The sequence below is a fragment of the Lathamus discolor genome, chromosome 6 (genome assembly GCF_037157495.1).
Source record: "Lathamus discolor isolate bLatDis1 chromosome 6, bLatDis1.hap1, whole genome shotgun sequence".
In the NCBI taxonomy this organism is placed as follows: Eukaryota; Metazoa; Chordata; class Aves; order Psittaciformes; family Psittacidae; genus Lathamus; species Lathamus discolor.
The window spans coordinates 76,414,484-76,430,825 of NC_088889.1; the positions used below are offsets into that span (position 1 = coordinate 76,414,484).

At 38.7% G+C, this 16,342-nt stretch overlaps 1 protein-coding gene across 21 annotated transcripts in view; it reads right to left on the reverse strand.

Moving 5' to 3' along the window:
- The window catches only part of CLEC16A (C-type lectin domain containing 16A), a 188,536-nt gene extending 173,072 nt beyond the window's left edge, over positions 1-15,464 (reverse strand). For 19 of the 21 annotated variants that reach the window (XR_010613641.1, XR_010613639.1, XR_010613635.1 and 16 more), the window contains exons 1-8: positions 15,245-15,464; positions 8,554-8,682; positions 7,137-7,270; positions 6,231-6,379; positions 5,445-5,550; positions 3,442-3,565; positions 2,342-2,516; positions 644-697 (exon numbers count right to left, since the gene is read on the reverse strand). Coding sequence is in view for 12 of the 21 variants with exons in the window: in XM_065683844.1 (XP_065539916.1) it covers positions 644-697; positions 2,342-2,516; positions 3,442-3,565; positions 5,445-5,550; positions 6,231-6,379; positions 7,137-7,270; positions 8,554-8,682; positions 15,245-15,324 (951 nt within the window). In the remaining 9 variants the exon portion in view is untranslated. Of the gene's footprint in view, positions 1-643; positions 698-2,341; positions 2,517-3,441; positions 3,566-5,444; positions 5,551-6,230; positions 6,380-7,136; positions 7,271-8,553; positions 8,683-13,128; positions 13,192-15,244 lie in introns of all 21 variants that reach the window. The other 2 variants (XM_065683846.1, XM_065683850.1) reach the window with 2 other exon arrangements.
- Between the last annotated feature and the right edge of the window lie 878 nt (positions 15,465-16,342).

Sequence of the window (16,342 nt, forward strand, 5' to 3'; positions counted from 1 at the left end):
CTATTTACAATAACAAAAAGATCCCACTGTGAAACTCAATATGAAAAAAGGAGGTGGCACGAGTAACTAAAAGAAATTTCAAGTATTTAAATATAGATTTAAGGTATAGGCATAATGCTATTCAAATAGTGAGAAAGCTTGAGGCTTAAGTGGTGGTGGCTTGGTGGGGTGGCGGGGTGGTTGTTTGGGGGAGAAAAAAAACCAACCAAACAAACAAAAAACCCAGGAGATCACTGCTCCTCCTGTTTCTATTCAAACCTGGAATATTCCATTGCTTAGGCAGATTCAAAGTGCAATGCAGCATCTAGCTAAACTTCACATGAAATATTACCAAGTTTTGTCCTAGTGTGTTGCATGGCTCTGTTACACACCATGTGTCAGGTGGTGTATGCAAACTATGCTCACCGACTGCTCTAAAGGCTACCCTGTGCTATGGGATCCTCAGAAGGATATTAGCTCAAGTAAGAAAACTGCTTGATCTGTCCATAAAAAAAAAAAAGTCTTCCTTTTAAAAAGGAAACTGATAGGTTTAAATCTTCACTTGCCAAACTGTCTTTAATAGTTTTGCCAAAAATAATTTATAAATCATAACACTACTACAAAAATACATTCAGCAATAGGACAAAATACTTAAAATACTTACTTGCGAAAGAAGATAGAGAGAAACTTGGAGGCTTATTTTTGGACGCTCTCCGCCCTATGGAAAAGAATTATGAAAAATGCTGATTCATTTACACAAAGTCAAAGCATCTACAGTTTAATATTTTATTTAAAACAAAACTTTTAATAGGGTGCTGTTCCACACATTCTGCTATTAAATGTTCAGAAAGTAACACACCTTTTATCATTCACTTCTTGTAAACTATTTCAACTGAAGACCCTCCGAATAAGCATGTCCCTTAATCTACATGCTTAAAAAAAAATTGCTATTGATTGCCATCTCTCCTAGTCACTCTGGTAACTTAAATTTAACAGGTAAGTATCTGAGAAGCACACAGGGTTTCACAATGCTACTATTCCTTCAAAAAGTACTTCTCAGTTAACCTTCATTAAAAAATTGCTTTAAAATTACTTCTTCAGAAATAATGAAATATTACCTACATATTAAAAAACATTTTCCTGATAGACACTTCTCTAAATCAAGTAAACCACATTGGACAAAAACATTTGAAGTATAATTTGAGCACAATGCTGCTAAATTGATATACCAGTAGTAATGAAAACATTTTTAAAAATGAATTAGTGATACCTTAAAAAACAACCAAATAAATTCATCAGTTATTGCAAGATGTAAGAACAGCCCCATTTTACAACATAAGTGCCTGAAAACAGGAAGACAAGCAGATTTCTGTACATGTGTGAATGGAAAAAGTTGAAAGAGCTGAAATGAAAGTAAAAGCCAGGAAAGTCTGCTTCACCCTATTTCAATGGCGAGACAAGAAGCTTATTGTTATTCAATCTTCAGTGCCAAAGGAACATACTGAATTCATTAACTTGCAAGAAACCTGACCTCTGGCTAATGCAAGTATGCTGAAGTTCACAAAGCACGTCTATCTTCAGAACAATTACCACTACATAAGATTTGAGGAAAAAAAAAAAAAAAAATATTTTCTTACAAGACAAGTGAACATAGGAACCTGTACAGGTTTTAAAAGAACAGCTTCTACTTCATTAAAAATTTGCTTTCAACTATGCTTTGCAAAAAAAACCCAACAAAAAAAATCACCTTTTTCTAAGAGCAACTAGTGATAGGACAAGGGGCTTTAAACTGAAAGAGGGTAGATGTAAATTGGATATATTTCTTCCCTGTGAGGGTGGCAAGGCACTGGCACAGGATGCCCGGAAAAGCTGTGGCTGCCCCATGCCTGCCAGTGTTCAAGTCCAGGTTGGACAGGGCTTGGAGCAACCTGGTCTAGTGAAAGGTGTCCCTGCCTGTGGCAGGCAGTTGCAGTTGGAAGAGCTTTAAGGCCCCTTCCAACCCAAACCAGTCTGTGATTCTAAGAAAAATAAAATCAAGTGTATCACATTCAAATACAGCTTATCTGGAGAAAGAATAATCAAGTATCAAAACCAAAATTTGTATTTTCTACCTGAAGTGGATTTTACAGCATGGAAAATTTGCAGGGATACTGGGAAAATGTATTATAATTTGCTTATTTTATCTATTCTGCCATTAAAATTCAGTCTCAGGATATTTCCTACACTAATCCTATTTAAGCTGTTTCACGTAAATCATACATAGATAGCAACAACATTAACAATACTACAGCATGCACCTGCTGAAGAAATTGTTATGCATACTGGAAGTAATACCTTTACTTGTTTGCACGTATTAACTTACCTTGTCTTGATTGACTAGTGAATACACATATAAGGGAAGAAATAGCCGATTAAGTAGGTGGTCTGTCAGCACATCATTTAAAAATTCACAGTTAATGATAAGGATATCATTAAGGTAATGTAAATGATCAAGATGTTCCGCTACCAGGTCACTCAGTTTGCCCCTATTTCTGTGCCTGAAAAAAAGAGCAGAAAGAAAGTCTGAGATATAATCAACTGCTGAAGTGTTAAAAACCTTGAGGAAAGTATTAATGTGCATCCCTTCCACATAGCACCTCATGCAGATAACTGTCTAAAGAGGTCCTTAGTAAAGTCAGCTAATGCAGCCAGCACATCAGGCTTAGATGTGGTTTAGAATGTACATATCAAGTTCTTCCCCAAATTTTCAGAAGCAGTGGCTGTTCTAAAGCTTCTTTCAACTGCCAGGGTCTTTCCAGAAGCCAATCATAAAAAAAAAAAAAAAAAATTGTAAGATTTGTGTCCAAAAATAGAAGAAGAAATCTATGTTGTATTTAACGTTCACTTTTACACTTTAAGAAAGCAAGAAACAGAGACCTGTGCTAAGGTGGGGTGGGAAGGCAAACCAAGAATAATCTAAACCAACAAAATATTTCTGTAGATGATAGTGGAGTATTACACATGCATTTCAGGTCTGATAGTTCACGTATTTAATATGAGTTCATCTTTTCAATTTGAATTTTTTTCATAGGAACTTTTGAGAAAGCTGTTCTACTGTGATGCTACACAAAAAAAGGAAGATGAAAAAGATACAGTTAATAAAATTGGAAAAAAAAAATCACAACCTTTTGTGTCTTTTGGATATCTACTAAATTTAGCAGAATTAAAATAAAGATGAAGAAAAAGCATATTGCCAAACACTAATTTACTATTTGTATGTTATCATGTAAAGGACACACAGCACTAACCACTACCAATTCAAATAATCACTAAAAAACCTTGCAAGAATGAAAAGCTTGAGCTGTCTACAGTGGAACGTATTCAGAAACTAACTTGATCTGACCACTATAGACAAAATAAAGAGAGTATCAAGACCAGGGAAAAAGCATTTTCATTCAATACCCAGCATTTGTAAAACCTTACTCTTCATCAGTCTGCACGCAGTTATCCAGTTCTATCACGTGGCTTCCAATAAACCAAACGAGGTTGGAGAAATAAGGGACAGCAGTTTTATCTCTAATGTAATGCAGCATAGGTTGGTTGTCCACTGAAGAGAAATTGTTAAAAAGAAAAAAAATCAGTTGCCAACTTCTTGCAATTAATTTTTAACAAATACAACAAAGTATCTTCTCGATCTGATCACATGCTAGCTTTTCATACGTGCATATACCTGACATGATCTTATGCATGAAATGGACAGCTACATAAGCTTCGTACCAATTCTTAATTGGCTTGAATGAGCCTAATACTGATATATTTACAACGGTCTGAAGATAAATCTAATGGAATTGAGAAAGGGTTTTTTAGCACATTCTGTATTAAGAAGAAGAGAAAAAAGCGTAAGAATAAAGCAGTAATGCTGAAAGTCAAGCTAGTTAGACTTACATGACACTGCATTAAGGAACACGGGAATCATCAGTGAAGGAAGGGCAGAAGAAACAGACAACAGTTAACAAGATTAGGAACTGGGATAGTGACATCCTACAAAAGGGTTTAAAAAGCTAAAGCACAAAGCATCTAAACTGAAAGATACAGGGTAGGCGTTAGATCAGAATATATGCAAATGGATAGTCAGAAAACTATGAACCCTGAACATCTGAGCTGTGTTTTTTCAACTCTAACCTTTTTATCACTGTAACATCCAATGAAAATTCTAGACAAGTGCGTTTTGGGGTTTTTTACCATAAAAATACTTAGATACATAAATACATAACTAATAGGATATAAGCCCTGCACTCTGCTCTTTTTGTGAACTCATACTTGGGTTTACAGCTCCTTGAAGTAGAAACATGTACAAAGTGCCCATTTCACAACATACAAAAGAAAGACATTTCTGTCCCTTTCAGTCAACACTATGAAGAACCTCTAAGCCACACAGGCTACTCAGTTATTTGCACAGCAAATTGTTCATTGTTTTAAAAAACAGATCTTATATTCTTCTATGATGAAGACTTATCAAGTCACTGTTTCTCTTGATAGAAAGTTGTGTAAATTTAAAATGCAATTTAATTTAAAATGGATTAAAGAAGCCCTGCATGAACATATTCCACAATACATCCTATCTTACAGCATGCTGATTTCAGAGGTAAAAGTTCTAAATATACACCAATTTCTCTACAGAGATCACTATGATATTTTTAGCCTATTACAGATTTCATACACACCACCTAAAATATTAGGGGGAAGTGACTTTTGGACATTGTCTAGTTCAAACCCATTCTCCAAGTAGCACTAACTTTGAAGTTCAACCAGGTTGCTAAGGGTCTTGTTATGTTTTTAAGATCTCAGTACAGAACACTCAGTGTCTCCACAAAACCTACTTGCAGTGCTTAACTATTCTCACAGTGAAGTCTGAGGTTTTTTTCCTGATGTCCTACTGGAATGGCCAGTATGGAAATTTGTGACAGCAGCCTCCTGGCCTTGACTGGGGCCCTCTGGGAATGGTTTAGCTCTTCTTCAGACTGCAGCACCTACGAGCTCTATAATCTTATTCTAATGCACTTAAAATCCAAAAGGAAGTGATGTAGCCAGCAAGGTTACTACTTCACACTATAAAGCTCAAGTTCATAAGTCAAAAGTAGTTGATAGGCTTAAAACACTTCATGTTTGGGGTTGTTTTTTTGTTTGTTTGTTTAAATACAGCCACATTCTGATCTTTGTTGGAAGGGAAGCTGAAGTCCCTTGTGCATGCTTGATTTTCAAACCAGTTTAATCTCTGAGGAAACAATACTATTTACAAGTACATACTGTAACTTCGGGGTACTGTTTCATTAAAAAAAAAAAAAATGTATTTGAAGCATGTCAACATGCCAATCTTTTCAATCTCATAAAAGACAGAAAACCTTTAAATGTAAATAATTGAAAACTAAACTATCACAAAACAAGCAGTTTGTACGCATGCCTTTTTGAATATGCAAAAAGCATACCTTTGTAGACGTTTAAAGTTATAGTCCTAACAGCAATCCTGACCATGCTTTCTGGGTGGTTAAAAAATTTAATAGCTTCAGTGTACAAAGCGAAGTCATTAGTGTGCTGTAACAAAAGGAAAGAAAGTATTTATGCATTAACCAAACATGTACAGAGTATCTGTTGGGATTCTGCATGAAAGGTGTCTTCCATGTACTGCTCTGATATTTTTACTTTCTACTTAAGTGTTTTAAATGATTTTACAATGCACGGCCAGCTGCATTTGTAGCTCTGCAGTAAAAATAAACTGCTTTAAGCGTCAGAGCTTTCCAAGTTAACTCTGCACATATTCAGTGCTATAATGCCATCTTCTGGCAAAATGTGGAATGGAGTGAGGAAAAATCCATTGCCACCTTGACTTTTGATTACTCAGGCTTTTTTAGACTACGACGAAGACTCTTAGAACTAAGTGATGCAACAGAAAAGATCCTGTCTAAAAAAGCACAAGAAAACGAAGCATAAACAAGTTAAATTCTCAAGGAAGTAGACTTCAGAACTACCAAAACAGTCCAATATAAACCGACTTACAGATTATTATTTTATTATAGTTGTATAAGGACAAAGACCACCTTTATCATGTTTTTGCAGAGATCCCCACAAACAAGTTCTCAACCACTTATATTAACATTATAAAAATAAACATAGGGCATGCCAAAAGAAGAGACTAACTAGAATGCATACCAAACTGCTATCTATTTCTAATTAAAGTCCTCTCATCATTATATTACAACTCTTTTTTCACTTACCTCATTATAAAAGAAATGTACAGTATGATTGTTGAGTTTTAGGGAAAGAGTTTTCAAAAATGATATGTAATATGCCATGATCTCCTCATCAGAAAAGTCAAATTTGTGGACAATAATAGAATTTACATAGTTATTAGAGAGCAGGTAGTCTGAAAAATAAGAGACATTACACAGGTTAACAGAAAGAAAAAATTATGCTAACTAGCTGTATCTAAAGTACCTGCTAGCAATAAACTACCTGATGACTGAAGATCCACATTTTTAGCCAAACAACTGAAGTGATGGCTTCAAGCAGTAACGTAAAGAAACCGTTCCCTACAAAGGTCTCTGCTGCTAAGAATAAGAAAACTAAGAATACACTTGACTTTCCTCAATTTATGCAGGCTTTGCAACTAAAACACATAAAACAACTCTCTTTTCCTCCCAAAATTGTAACAATTCAAAGGCTTCTGACTTTCTCTCCAGGATAGTTGTCAAGTACTTTATTAATTCTCTGCGCTCTTTACATGTTTCTAAACTCTGAAGTAAAGGTAGGAAGCTGAATGCCAGCCCTTATGATCTCAGAACAGTCCCAGTACAAATGATACAACAGAGTTCTACCACGTCATCCGCAGTAGCAAGGTGAACAATTCAGACCACAAGGAACTTGCTGACTTAAAGAACCCCCTGAAATGTGCTAAATGTTTCAGTAATACTGAACAACTATTTCTGTACTACTGAAAGTTTACATTAAAACGTATTTTGGAATCAAATTACACTGTATTTTCAGTGTTCAATTACAAGGATTTTCAAGAGTACATAAGGTTCTTCTGTGAAGGTGCACTAGGACTAAATTTCATTAAGTGAAAGGGAATTTAATCACATCTTGATCATTTAATCCTGAACAGTTTATAAGCATGCCCTTACACAGTGATGTTTCATGACTGATGTTCTCAAAAAGGATGTTCAGAGTCTGCAGAAGCTGTACACACACATAACGACCAGACTTCTGACGCAAGATGTTCAAGAAGAAAACAAACATATTCTTCTCCAAGAAAAAGCTGAAATAAAATAGAGGTGTCATGAAGTTACTTATTGTCTTTAATGAGAGTATAATTTTACTAAGATCAGGGACGATACTAGGCAAGTTTAACAAACAGCATGTTTTACATTCATAAAGGATTATTTTGCAAAGTTTTATCTGTACAACAGAAGAGTATCTTCCAATAACCTTAAATACTAACAAGGTCACTTCAACACTCGCATTATGCAGAAAAGGAATGTCAAGAAATCAGGGACTTCTTTATTTTTAGTATATGCAATTTATCAGGCAGCTTCCCCACCTCGTAATCATCATTTTGAAGGGGGGAGCTTCTAAATGAAGGTTACATCTTGTTCACTTGCCCCTTTTAAGCTAATACACTTTTTGCCTTCAACACTGTAGAAAGGTCCACTTTAATTATTTTTCCCCACACCAGAAGCAAGCATTTCATGGGTTATTGTACAATTCAAGCAGAAGTGAATACTTGCAGTGTTTTAAACCAGAAATGCATTCAATTTAAAAAGAACAGTGCGGACTCTTTCCTACTACGACATCACAAACACATATCTATGTTGGGTTTTTTTACCTTAATTGCAGAAAAACCTCCTTATTACTAAAATTCCCCCAAGCAGAGAAAACAGTAAGGAATGTGACGGAGTTACAGTATAGGCATGAATAATCAGAGTTAGTTTTCTGAACCCAATCATGTTGAAACTAACCACTCCTTAAATAAGTAATTAAAAACACAAACACCTTAGCTCTACTTAATCACAAATTGCCTTGATCAAACAGCAAGCGTCTTCAAGCAAACAGCCAAGCAATGGGTATTAATAAAGTCAGATTTGCAACTGTGAATGTTTGTTTTGAAGTTTTTCTATCATGCTATTGTATGAGAATTAAGATCTGAACAAAAACTCTAAATATCATAGCTAGAATAAGATATCTATTTATAGTATCTTATATAAATTGAATGAATTGAAGTCATATGATATTAATAGACGCACTGAGAAAATCTGGGCCCTAAAACAGGCCTGATTTTGTGTTTATATTGAAGATTTCAGAGTCAAACAAAAGCAGCACATGAAAGGGGCTTTGAATGCTTTTTTATTAAAAGTAGTAAATTCTCTGTTGCTTTGTATGACAAGAATACGATCCCACCTACCTGTCTATTACAGGACATAGCTTTGTACCTACGTTCATGAAGTACAGTCTTGGAAGAGTTAGCCTTTTGAACTAGATCTCTATGCAACTTTCATCACTTCTCAAAAACAAACCAGAGTCAAAATTCTTTGGAATACTTACTCAAATACTGAGCTGTCATTTTGATCCCCCCATATAAGGATCTCTGTTATAGAACGAATAGTCTCTACCAGCAGGTTGCGGTTGTGATCTGTTACTGTTGTATTTTTAGTCAAAACATGATACATGTATCTAAAAGAAGAAAATAATCATAAGTATCAATGTGGCTATCTCTGTCATTTTCACATGCACCACATTTATCCTCAGTCACTGTAATTTAATATAGACACACACATACTATGCCTCATCATTGTACAACTTAAAAGTCCTAAAATTCCTTTTACTATTGATGCAGAGAGAAAAGTAATTGTTAAACAGAGTATGTGCCAAACAAAACATCCATAACTAGCCAGTGTGAAAAGTGCAATTGTGTAAAGAAACACATGCAGATCTCACTAGAAAAGTTAGATCCCTACTCTTGTCTGCAGAGACACTTTACAGATTGACTCATGTCAACTCTATGATCAATAATCAGGACTGTCAAAGGCTATTCATCTCGGAAAAGTTCAAGCAAGGCGCTACTGATGGGAAAGACGGCAGACTCCAGCTTTACCGTCTCAAAGTTTAAGGCTGCCCAGTGAAGTTTACAAAAGCGTATGTCTGATTTACACAGCAGACACGAAGCCAAATAAAATTGGAAAGGCTTGTAAGTCTCATTTCACTCAACAAAGCACATTTATTTTTTTCCTTCAAAATAAAATGTTACAAAGATTATTTCTTTTTGTCCTAAAAACAAAAGAGGGGATGCTAATAAAAGCACAAGAATCACCACTGCTTTCTCCCTCTGTTTGGTGCCTTTTTTTTTTATTTATTTACAGAGTAATAAACAAAAAGGACAGATGAAAGAAAGGTGCACAGTTATGAAAGTCATTATTAAAAATAATTTCATGTTGAGAAACTGCATTAAATTAGAACTGCAAGAGTTTAGCTTACTAAACACAGATCATATATTGCTATACTGCAATCTGGGCAAAATCTGTGGATAATCCTGAGTGCTCAGGACTATCTGGGCAATAAACTCACAAGTGCTTGGGAAGGAAGAGAGATTTTTCCATACTATCAACCTTTCCATGAAAACTGGAGCTAATAAAACTCCCAGGATCTATTTCTAGGAAAACAGCCTGAGTGCCCTGACTGTGGGGCAGCCTATTATTATTGTTTTGGATTCCATGAAAGTTTGTTCTATGATTCAGGCTGAAATTCTAGGAATCTTATTAGTAAGACGCAGGAGTTTAGAAGTTCAAGAAGCCAATTCTTAAGCACCAGACCCAAAGACCTCAAGCAGCCACTATGTAAAAGATAAAAACATCAATCTTGCCAAGCTACTGTAAGGTTCCAGGAAACAGTGTGCATTTCTGACACAAAATGCTGGGGTATCTCATTTAAGGCTAAGTTTTAGAAATTCAGGTCAAAACCAGACTTGAAATCACATTTCAAAAAAAAAAAAAAAAAAACAGTATTCCCATCAATCTTATGTACATTAGGAAAGTGAACCCACTGCACAGGGCAAACATGCAGTTGGAGACTAAAATGTCATTTAACTGAACAAGTGTATCAGGCTGTTCTAATTACTTATCAGACTTACAAAGATAAAACAAGGTATTACCCAGTTTCAGAACCTTTTTCATGCTTGAATTAAGGTTGTGTTGTTGCTTTTTTTTTTATCATATTTTCAGTTTAGTTTACATTTGCAAAATTTGGTTTGGGGAATCTTCAACAACTGAGCTGCCACTCAGTTGGCCAAAGCTTCACAGGACTGGTTGCATGACATAGGCCATCTTCATGTGGAATGCAGGAAGCAGAGGCTATTTCAGAGAAGTTTATGTTGCTGTGATAGTAATATGCCATATGCTTGCTGATGTTGGTACTGCTTAATCATAAACACCGATTTTACTGTACAAGGATACTAAAAGGTAAACAAACCTCAGAACTTCATGTTAATAAACTCGATATACCACATTCTTCCTTCCTCCCCCCAAGAATCAGCAGTGTGATAAAGCCTACATCGTATTAAAGTTGACCTACCACACAGCAGAAGAAAGAGGAAGAAAAATGTAAGAGATTGCAGGAGAGGGAAAAGTACTGTCTTTTCATACTTTCTATTTCCAGTAAAGTTTTCTCTCCCTCTTCATGCTGGTTTTTCCCCTCATAAATCAATACTCATTTTCCAAATCCAGAACACAAACTGTGAAGCTTGAAACCATTCTAGGAAAAGTTGATTTGTAGCTATATCCTACAGTCATAACTGCCCGATCACGTGCTGTACGTAACAGAAGTCATTAAATAGCAAGTCAAAGAGCACCTGCAAATCTTCTTTAATCTGAGGATCACAATTCAAGATTCCTTCTATGGAGATTGATGGTGTGATGGCTCACTGTGGAGATGTGAGAACTGAAGTGCTAGCACCTATGAGAACTGAAGTGTTAGCATACGTGAGAATTCCCAGGGCTTTCTGAAAAAATCAAACACCACACAAGGCCTGCAAAAGCTTCCCATTATGGCTCTGTATGCATTGTCAGGACAGTGAACCAAAAAATAGAGCAAAAGCTAAGTCACTGCTCTGAGCATGCATCAGTTAATGGAAGAGTGAACAGCTGAAGACAGAAGGCAATTAAATCACAAATGTTCATTCCACAGTAATCTGTGTAGTATTTTTCCTGATAGTTAACGTAATTAGTACTATACTACTTCAATTATTTTAGCTTATTTATTTGAAGTAATATAAAAATTCTTGCATCTGTGAACATGTATTTCTCATTAATAAATTACACTATGCAAACATGGGAATAAAGTTTACTCCAACAGCAGAACTGAGAATGGAAGCAGTGGAAAGAATTATGTGCTATTACTTCACCTCAGGAATCTATGGAACATAGGACATCTGAGATGCAAAAAGCAAGAAACATTTAATAGTCAGGAACATATTAACTCCAAATTAATTTACTTAATATCAATATTACTGCAAAGTTCTTTGATCTGCTGCACTTGGATTTCACTTTCAAGCTATTCCTTTGTCTACTTAGTTGAAAATACATGAGAAACCATGCACACGCTTGCCCCTCTCAGTAGACATGCGACATACCACATCTGAGAATATAAAGTATCAGACAGAAACAAGATTTTTGTATTTACATAAATCCTTAAAGCCTATGCCTAAATGCTTATTATAAAAGGGTCAAGTTTGTGCTCCAAAATGGTAAACGCTCAAAAAGGAGGCTTTTGTCCTCTCTCTGTATCTCAAAACCTGGTTCAAACAAACAAAAACCCATCAAAAAATCAGCATAAAGGAAGCATCAAAGCACCTGATATCACCAAAATCTGTGGGAGATTTTGCAGTAACTTAACAAGACAAACAAAATTCTGAACATTTTATGATAAGAAACCATGTTCAAAAGGATAACATAACTCATGAATATAGAAAGTGAGTATTAATGAGTTTTCTGTTTATTACTTAAAAAAAAAGCACTAGAACAGAGAACAGTCAGAATGCCCAGACTTAAACATAACATGCTTGCTTCTTCATGCTGCTTGTAACTATGCAATCACATATTGCTCTTATAGAAGAAATTCAATTTATAGCATGGACAGTACTGCAGGAAATGAATCAGTTGTGAAGCAGGTCTTCAACCATACATGTTTATGGACACTGCATCTGACCAAGTCATGAGAAATGTTCAGCATCCATCTCTAATGCTATAAAACCTCTTGTGCAATCAGTATGGAATTAAAACACCAAGTGTAGCAGCAATAATGGGAAGCATACTTGAACATAACAACAGGGCTATGTAAAATACTTCTGAGACAAGGGGGGGGGGGGGGAATGCATCTAGAAACAATAATCCTAAACTCCAAAGCCTTTCACTTTAGCAGGAACACCAGAGGTATTATCAGATGAACTCCTCAGAAATGTTTCAGATATCACCACTTATATATGCAGGAACTGACATCAATCCTCTTCGTCTGTCCCAATGCAAAGTCAAAGTTTGTAGACAGAAGGGGAATTAAGATACCATTATGCTTTCAATAAATCCTCACCATGCATCTGCTAAGGTTAGACTACCCTCAACTGGGCAATATGAAAGACTTTCTGGTATTTTAACCATAGGTGCTCCGAAGATGAGGAGCTGTGGAATCAGAGTACAGTGACTATCACAGTCAGCGGCTGCAGAGAATTGTAAGAAAACCTGACCTACAGGAGAACTCCCAGCCTACGTGCAAAGGTAGACCAGCCTTGATGTATTTGCTTTTAGAACCGGAAACATAAAATAAACAGAGCAGAGAACTACATAGAGGCAGGGAAAACAGGGTTTCATTTTAAACTGCTGGATGCCAACTTTAAGAAGTATATTTCAGCCTGGTTTCAGACACAACCTAATGTAAAGATAAAAAAGTAATTTCACACCATTTTCACAACATTTTAACATTGTTTTGAGAATATTTAGACTTTCTCCATTTATTGTTATTGACAGTGCATAGTACTGTTTTACAGCCTCTCTAGATTGCAATTCAGCAACTATTAGAAAGCTAGATTATACTGTAACTTTTGACTAGACAAAGAGACTGTATCAAAACACTTACTGCGGCCTCATGATTTTCTTCCAGCCAATCCATTCTACTGCTTATTTGCAGAAGGAAGTATTCCTGTAAGGATAGACTGGGCTAATTTCACTCTTGCAACATAGCCTAATACACTTTTATAGGCTAAGCTAACCTGCAATAGCAAGGTTGGTGCATTCTACTCAACTCATTCACATGGAACACAACGTGGTGGTTTGAGATGAGAATGCAGAAAGCTCACAAACTTCATTTCATGATCCCAGAACAAAGGTCCTTCGCTATTTTTCTTTCTGTTGCTTTACGCACTTTGACTGCTACCTTAGAAAAGCCCTAAATTTCACTTTACCAGTAGGCAGCTACCTTTGCTGTTGACACGTAGCTGCAAACTGAAATTAATACAGCACAGATAAAGAAACACTTAAAATACACAGTCTAAACAGATCAAAGGTCTCGGCTGTCCTTTACTTACTACTGTTTTAGAATTTATGATTCAAGAAATCACATGCAAAAAAGTCAAACAAATGAAAGCTAACATTTTAGCAGAGAACGATATACTTCATTCTGAAACAAGAAGTCAACCACAAGCAACAACACTTATAGCCTAAGTCCCTTTAACTGCAAATCAGAGTATCCCTTTTTTTGACCCTTTGGGAACCCAAGAGAACATATGATCACATTTTTCTTGCCTGAAAGATTCCAACATCCGAAAGTTTCCCCCTCACCTGCCTACTTTTTCTAAACTTACTCAGTTGCTTCAGATTTCATCATGCATCAGCATTCTTGCTCTACTTTCAAGGGTAACATCAAAACCATATAGACCTAAAACTCCATAAGCAATGAGTAGTACCCAGTATTTAACATACCCTTGTATGTTAAATAGAACATTCCTACGTTTATATCCAAACATGACTTTTTCCCTTTTTCCGGCAATGCCAGATCATGTTGATGTACTAGTCTGACCTGCCAAAATGACTTTCTGCAGTGCTACTGCCTCATCAGTTTTGTATTTATGGACTCGATTTCCCAGTCCTTGGTAAAAATTAATGCATTTCAATTAGTCTGGAAGGTTTTAAACATTTTTCTAGCTGAAGACAAGTACCAGAATCTATAAATCACCTTCATAAAGTAATTGCAAGATTCAAAACTTGTAAACTACCAGCCACTTATTTCTCAATGAGCTATGTATCCACATTGATTTAATCTGGAAACGCTTCCTCTCTCAGTGACCTCCTTTTCTTTTTCAGTACAAAAAGAAGCTATAACAGGAAATCCTATTTTTCTCACAATAGCAGAATGCTTGAAATTGAACATGGAATGTTTTATCCCTTGCCACCCTTCCAACTCCCCTGTGGCAGAACTAGAGAAAAGCACTATTCCTCACTCTGCAGACAGCAGTAACACAAGGCTGTCAGCCTCCAGAGACGAACGTTACGATCCTCCAGCTCAAAAGCTGTACTTCTTTGCCAGCTCCTGAGCCCTCCAACCAGGGCAGGTCCCTGGACCTGCAAAACCACCAACCTGGCTACCATGAATCACTGCTGACTATTAAAATGTACACACCCTTCAGAAGGTCTGTACTGTACAGGATGGGATCAGGCCCCTTGCTTCCCTATCTTTGCCACTACCAGGAAACAAAATTCTCCCTCATGAGGAATGTGCTATTTCCTGTATTTATCACCTCTCACAGTCTACTCCGCTGAATGAGTCTGTGACATGATTAAAAAAAAAATAAAAAAAAAAAAAAAAATCAAACACACATGTACCGCAGCCCTGAGCGTAGTATGGCGTCAGGGAGCTGCGTCTGCCCTGAGGACATTCTGGGACGACGAGGCAGGTGATAAAAACACCAACCCGCACCGCTCAGAGCTTGCTCTTGGGGCTGTTCAGCTGAACCGGTTCAGGTGAACAGCGCCGGGAGCGCTAGCGCCGACTTCCGCGCCCCTTCTCCCCCAGCCCTGCTCCGAAGCCCTCTGTGAGGTAAAGTCCTGCCCCGAGCAACTCCGCCACCCCGTACCCTCCGAGTCCCTCAGAGCCGCAGCCGGCCGCCCGGCCCCGGCTCGCCACCACAGCGGTCACGCGCCTCCAGGCTCCCCCTCCCCTCACAGCTGCCCCAAGCCTGCGTCGGCCTCACGCTTACTTGAGGTGATCCAAGGAGTGGATACTGCGGGCGGCCTTCCCGTGCCCGCCGCCCACCCAGCTGCGGGAGCGGCCGAACATGCTGGCAGCGAAGGATTACTGCGCCCACAGGGCTCTAGTGCTTCATGGCCCCGGGGAAAAGGACGGGCAAAGACCAAGCGACGCCCGAGCAGACCGACATGAGGAAGAAGCCTGATCCACAGCGAACACCGGCAGACACCAGCACCAAGGCGCATGCGCCGGAGGGGCACGCTGGGAGGCTGCGAGACCCGGCAGCGCCGCGCGGACTGCAGGTCCCAGCAGGCATTGCGGCGTGGCGGCTGCTTGTCACCCGGGCGGGAAGTGGCGTGAGCTGTGCCACAGCCGCGTCTTCCCTCGCTTGGCGGGGCCAGCGGTTCCCGCAGGCACCCGCTGTCAGGGACACGCGGACTGCGGGAGGGCGTCCGCCGGGGCGCGGCACCCAGCTGCAAGGAAACGGGCAGGTCCCCGGGAAGCGCAGCGCTTCCTGCTTTCCTGTCGGGATTACCGCAGCGCCGCCGCGGGTCCCCTCAGGGTGAACCACGTGACGGGGTGGAGCGGGGCCTTCTCGGGTGCCGTGTAGGAGAGGAGCTTCTCTGCCCCCCTCGCGGCAGCGGTGGCCTGGCCCCGTCAAGCTGTGGGGTGTCGGACGCGCTGCCGTGTACCGCAGGCCGCGTTTAGTCCGAACAACACAACAGCGTTTCAGCGCGCCTTTGTGTACCACAGGCGCGGTGACCTGAGGGGAACGTGGCCCCCAGCGTTCGCCGAACGCCTTCGGGACCCTGCTGGCAGCGGTGTCGCGGCCCATGCTGCCGTGGCAGCTGCGGGGCACGACGAGAAGCGGCTGCTGGCGCTGCTTTCGCCGAAGTTCTTCCAGTAATGCTCGCATACTTTTGAACCAGCTTCAAAACAAACCTAATGGAAGCGGGACGAAGAGACCATTTATGACCGTCTTGGTCTGCCCTTAGAATTATTACTTCAACTGGATAAATAAACTAGACCTAGTGCAGCTGAGAAGTTTGTCAGCCACTGTCAAGATAGCCATCAGGTTTAACCCTGCCTTAGCAGCACGTAGATACGA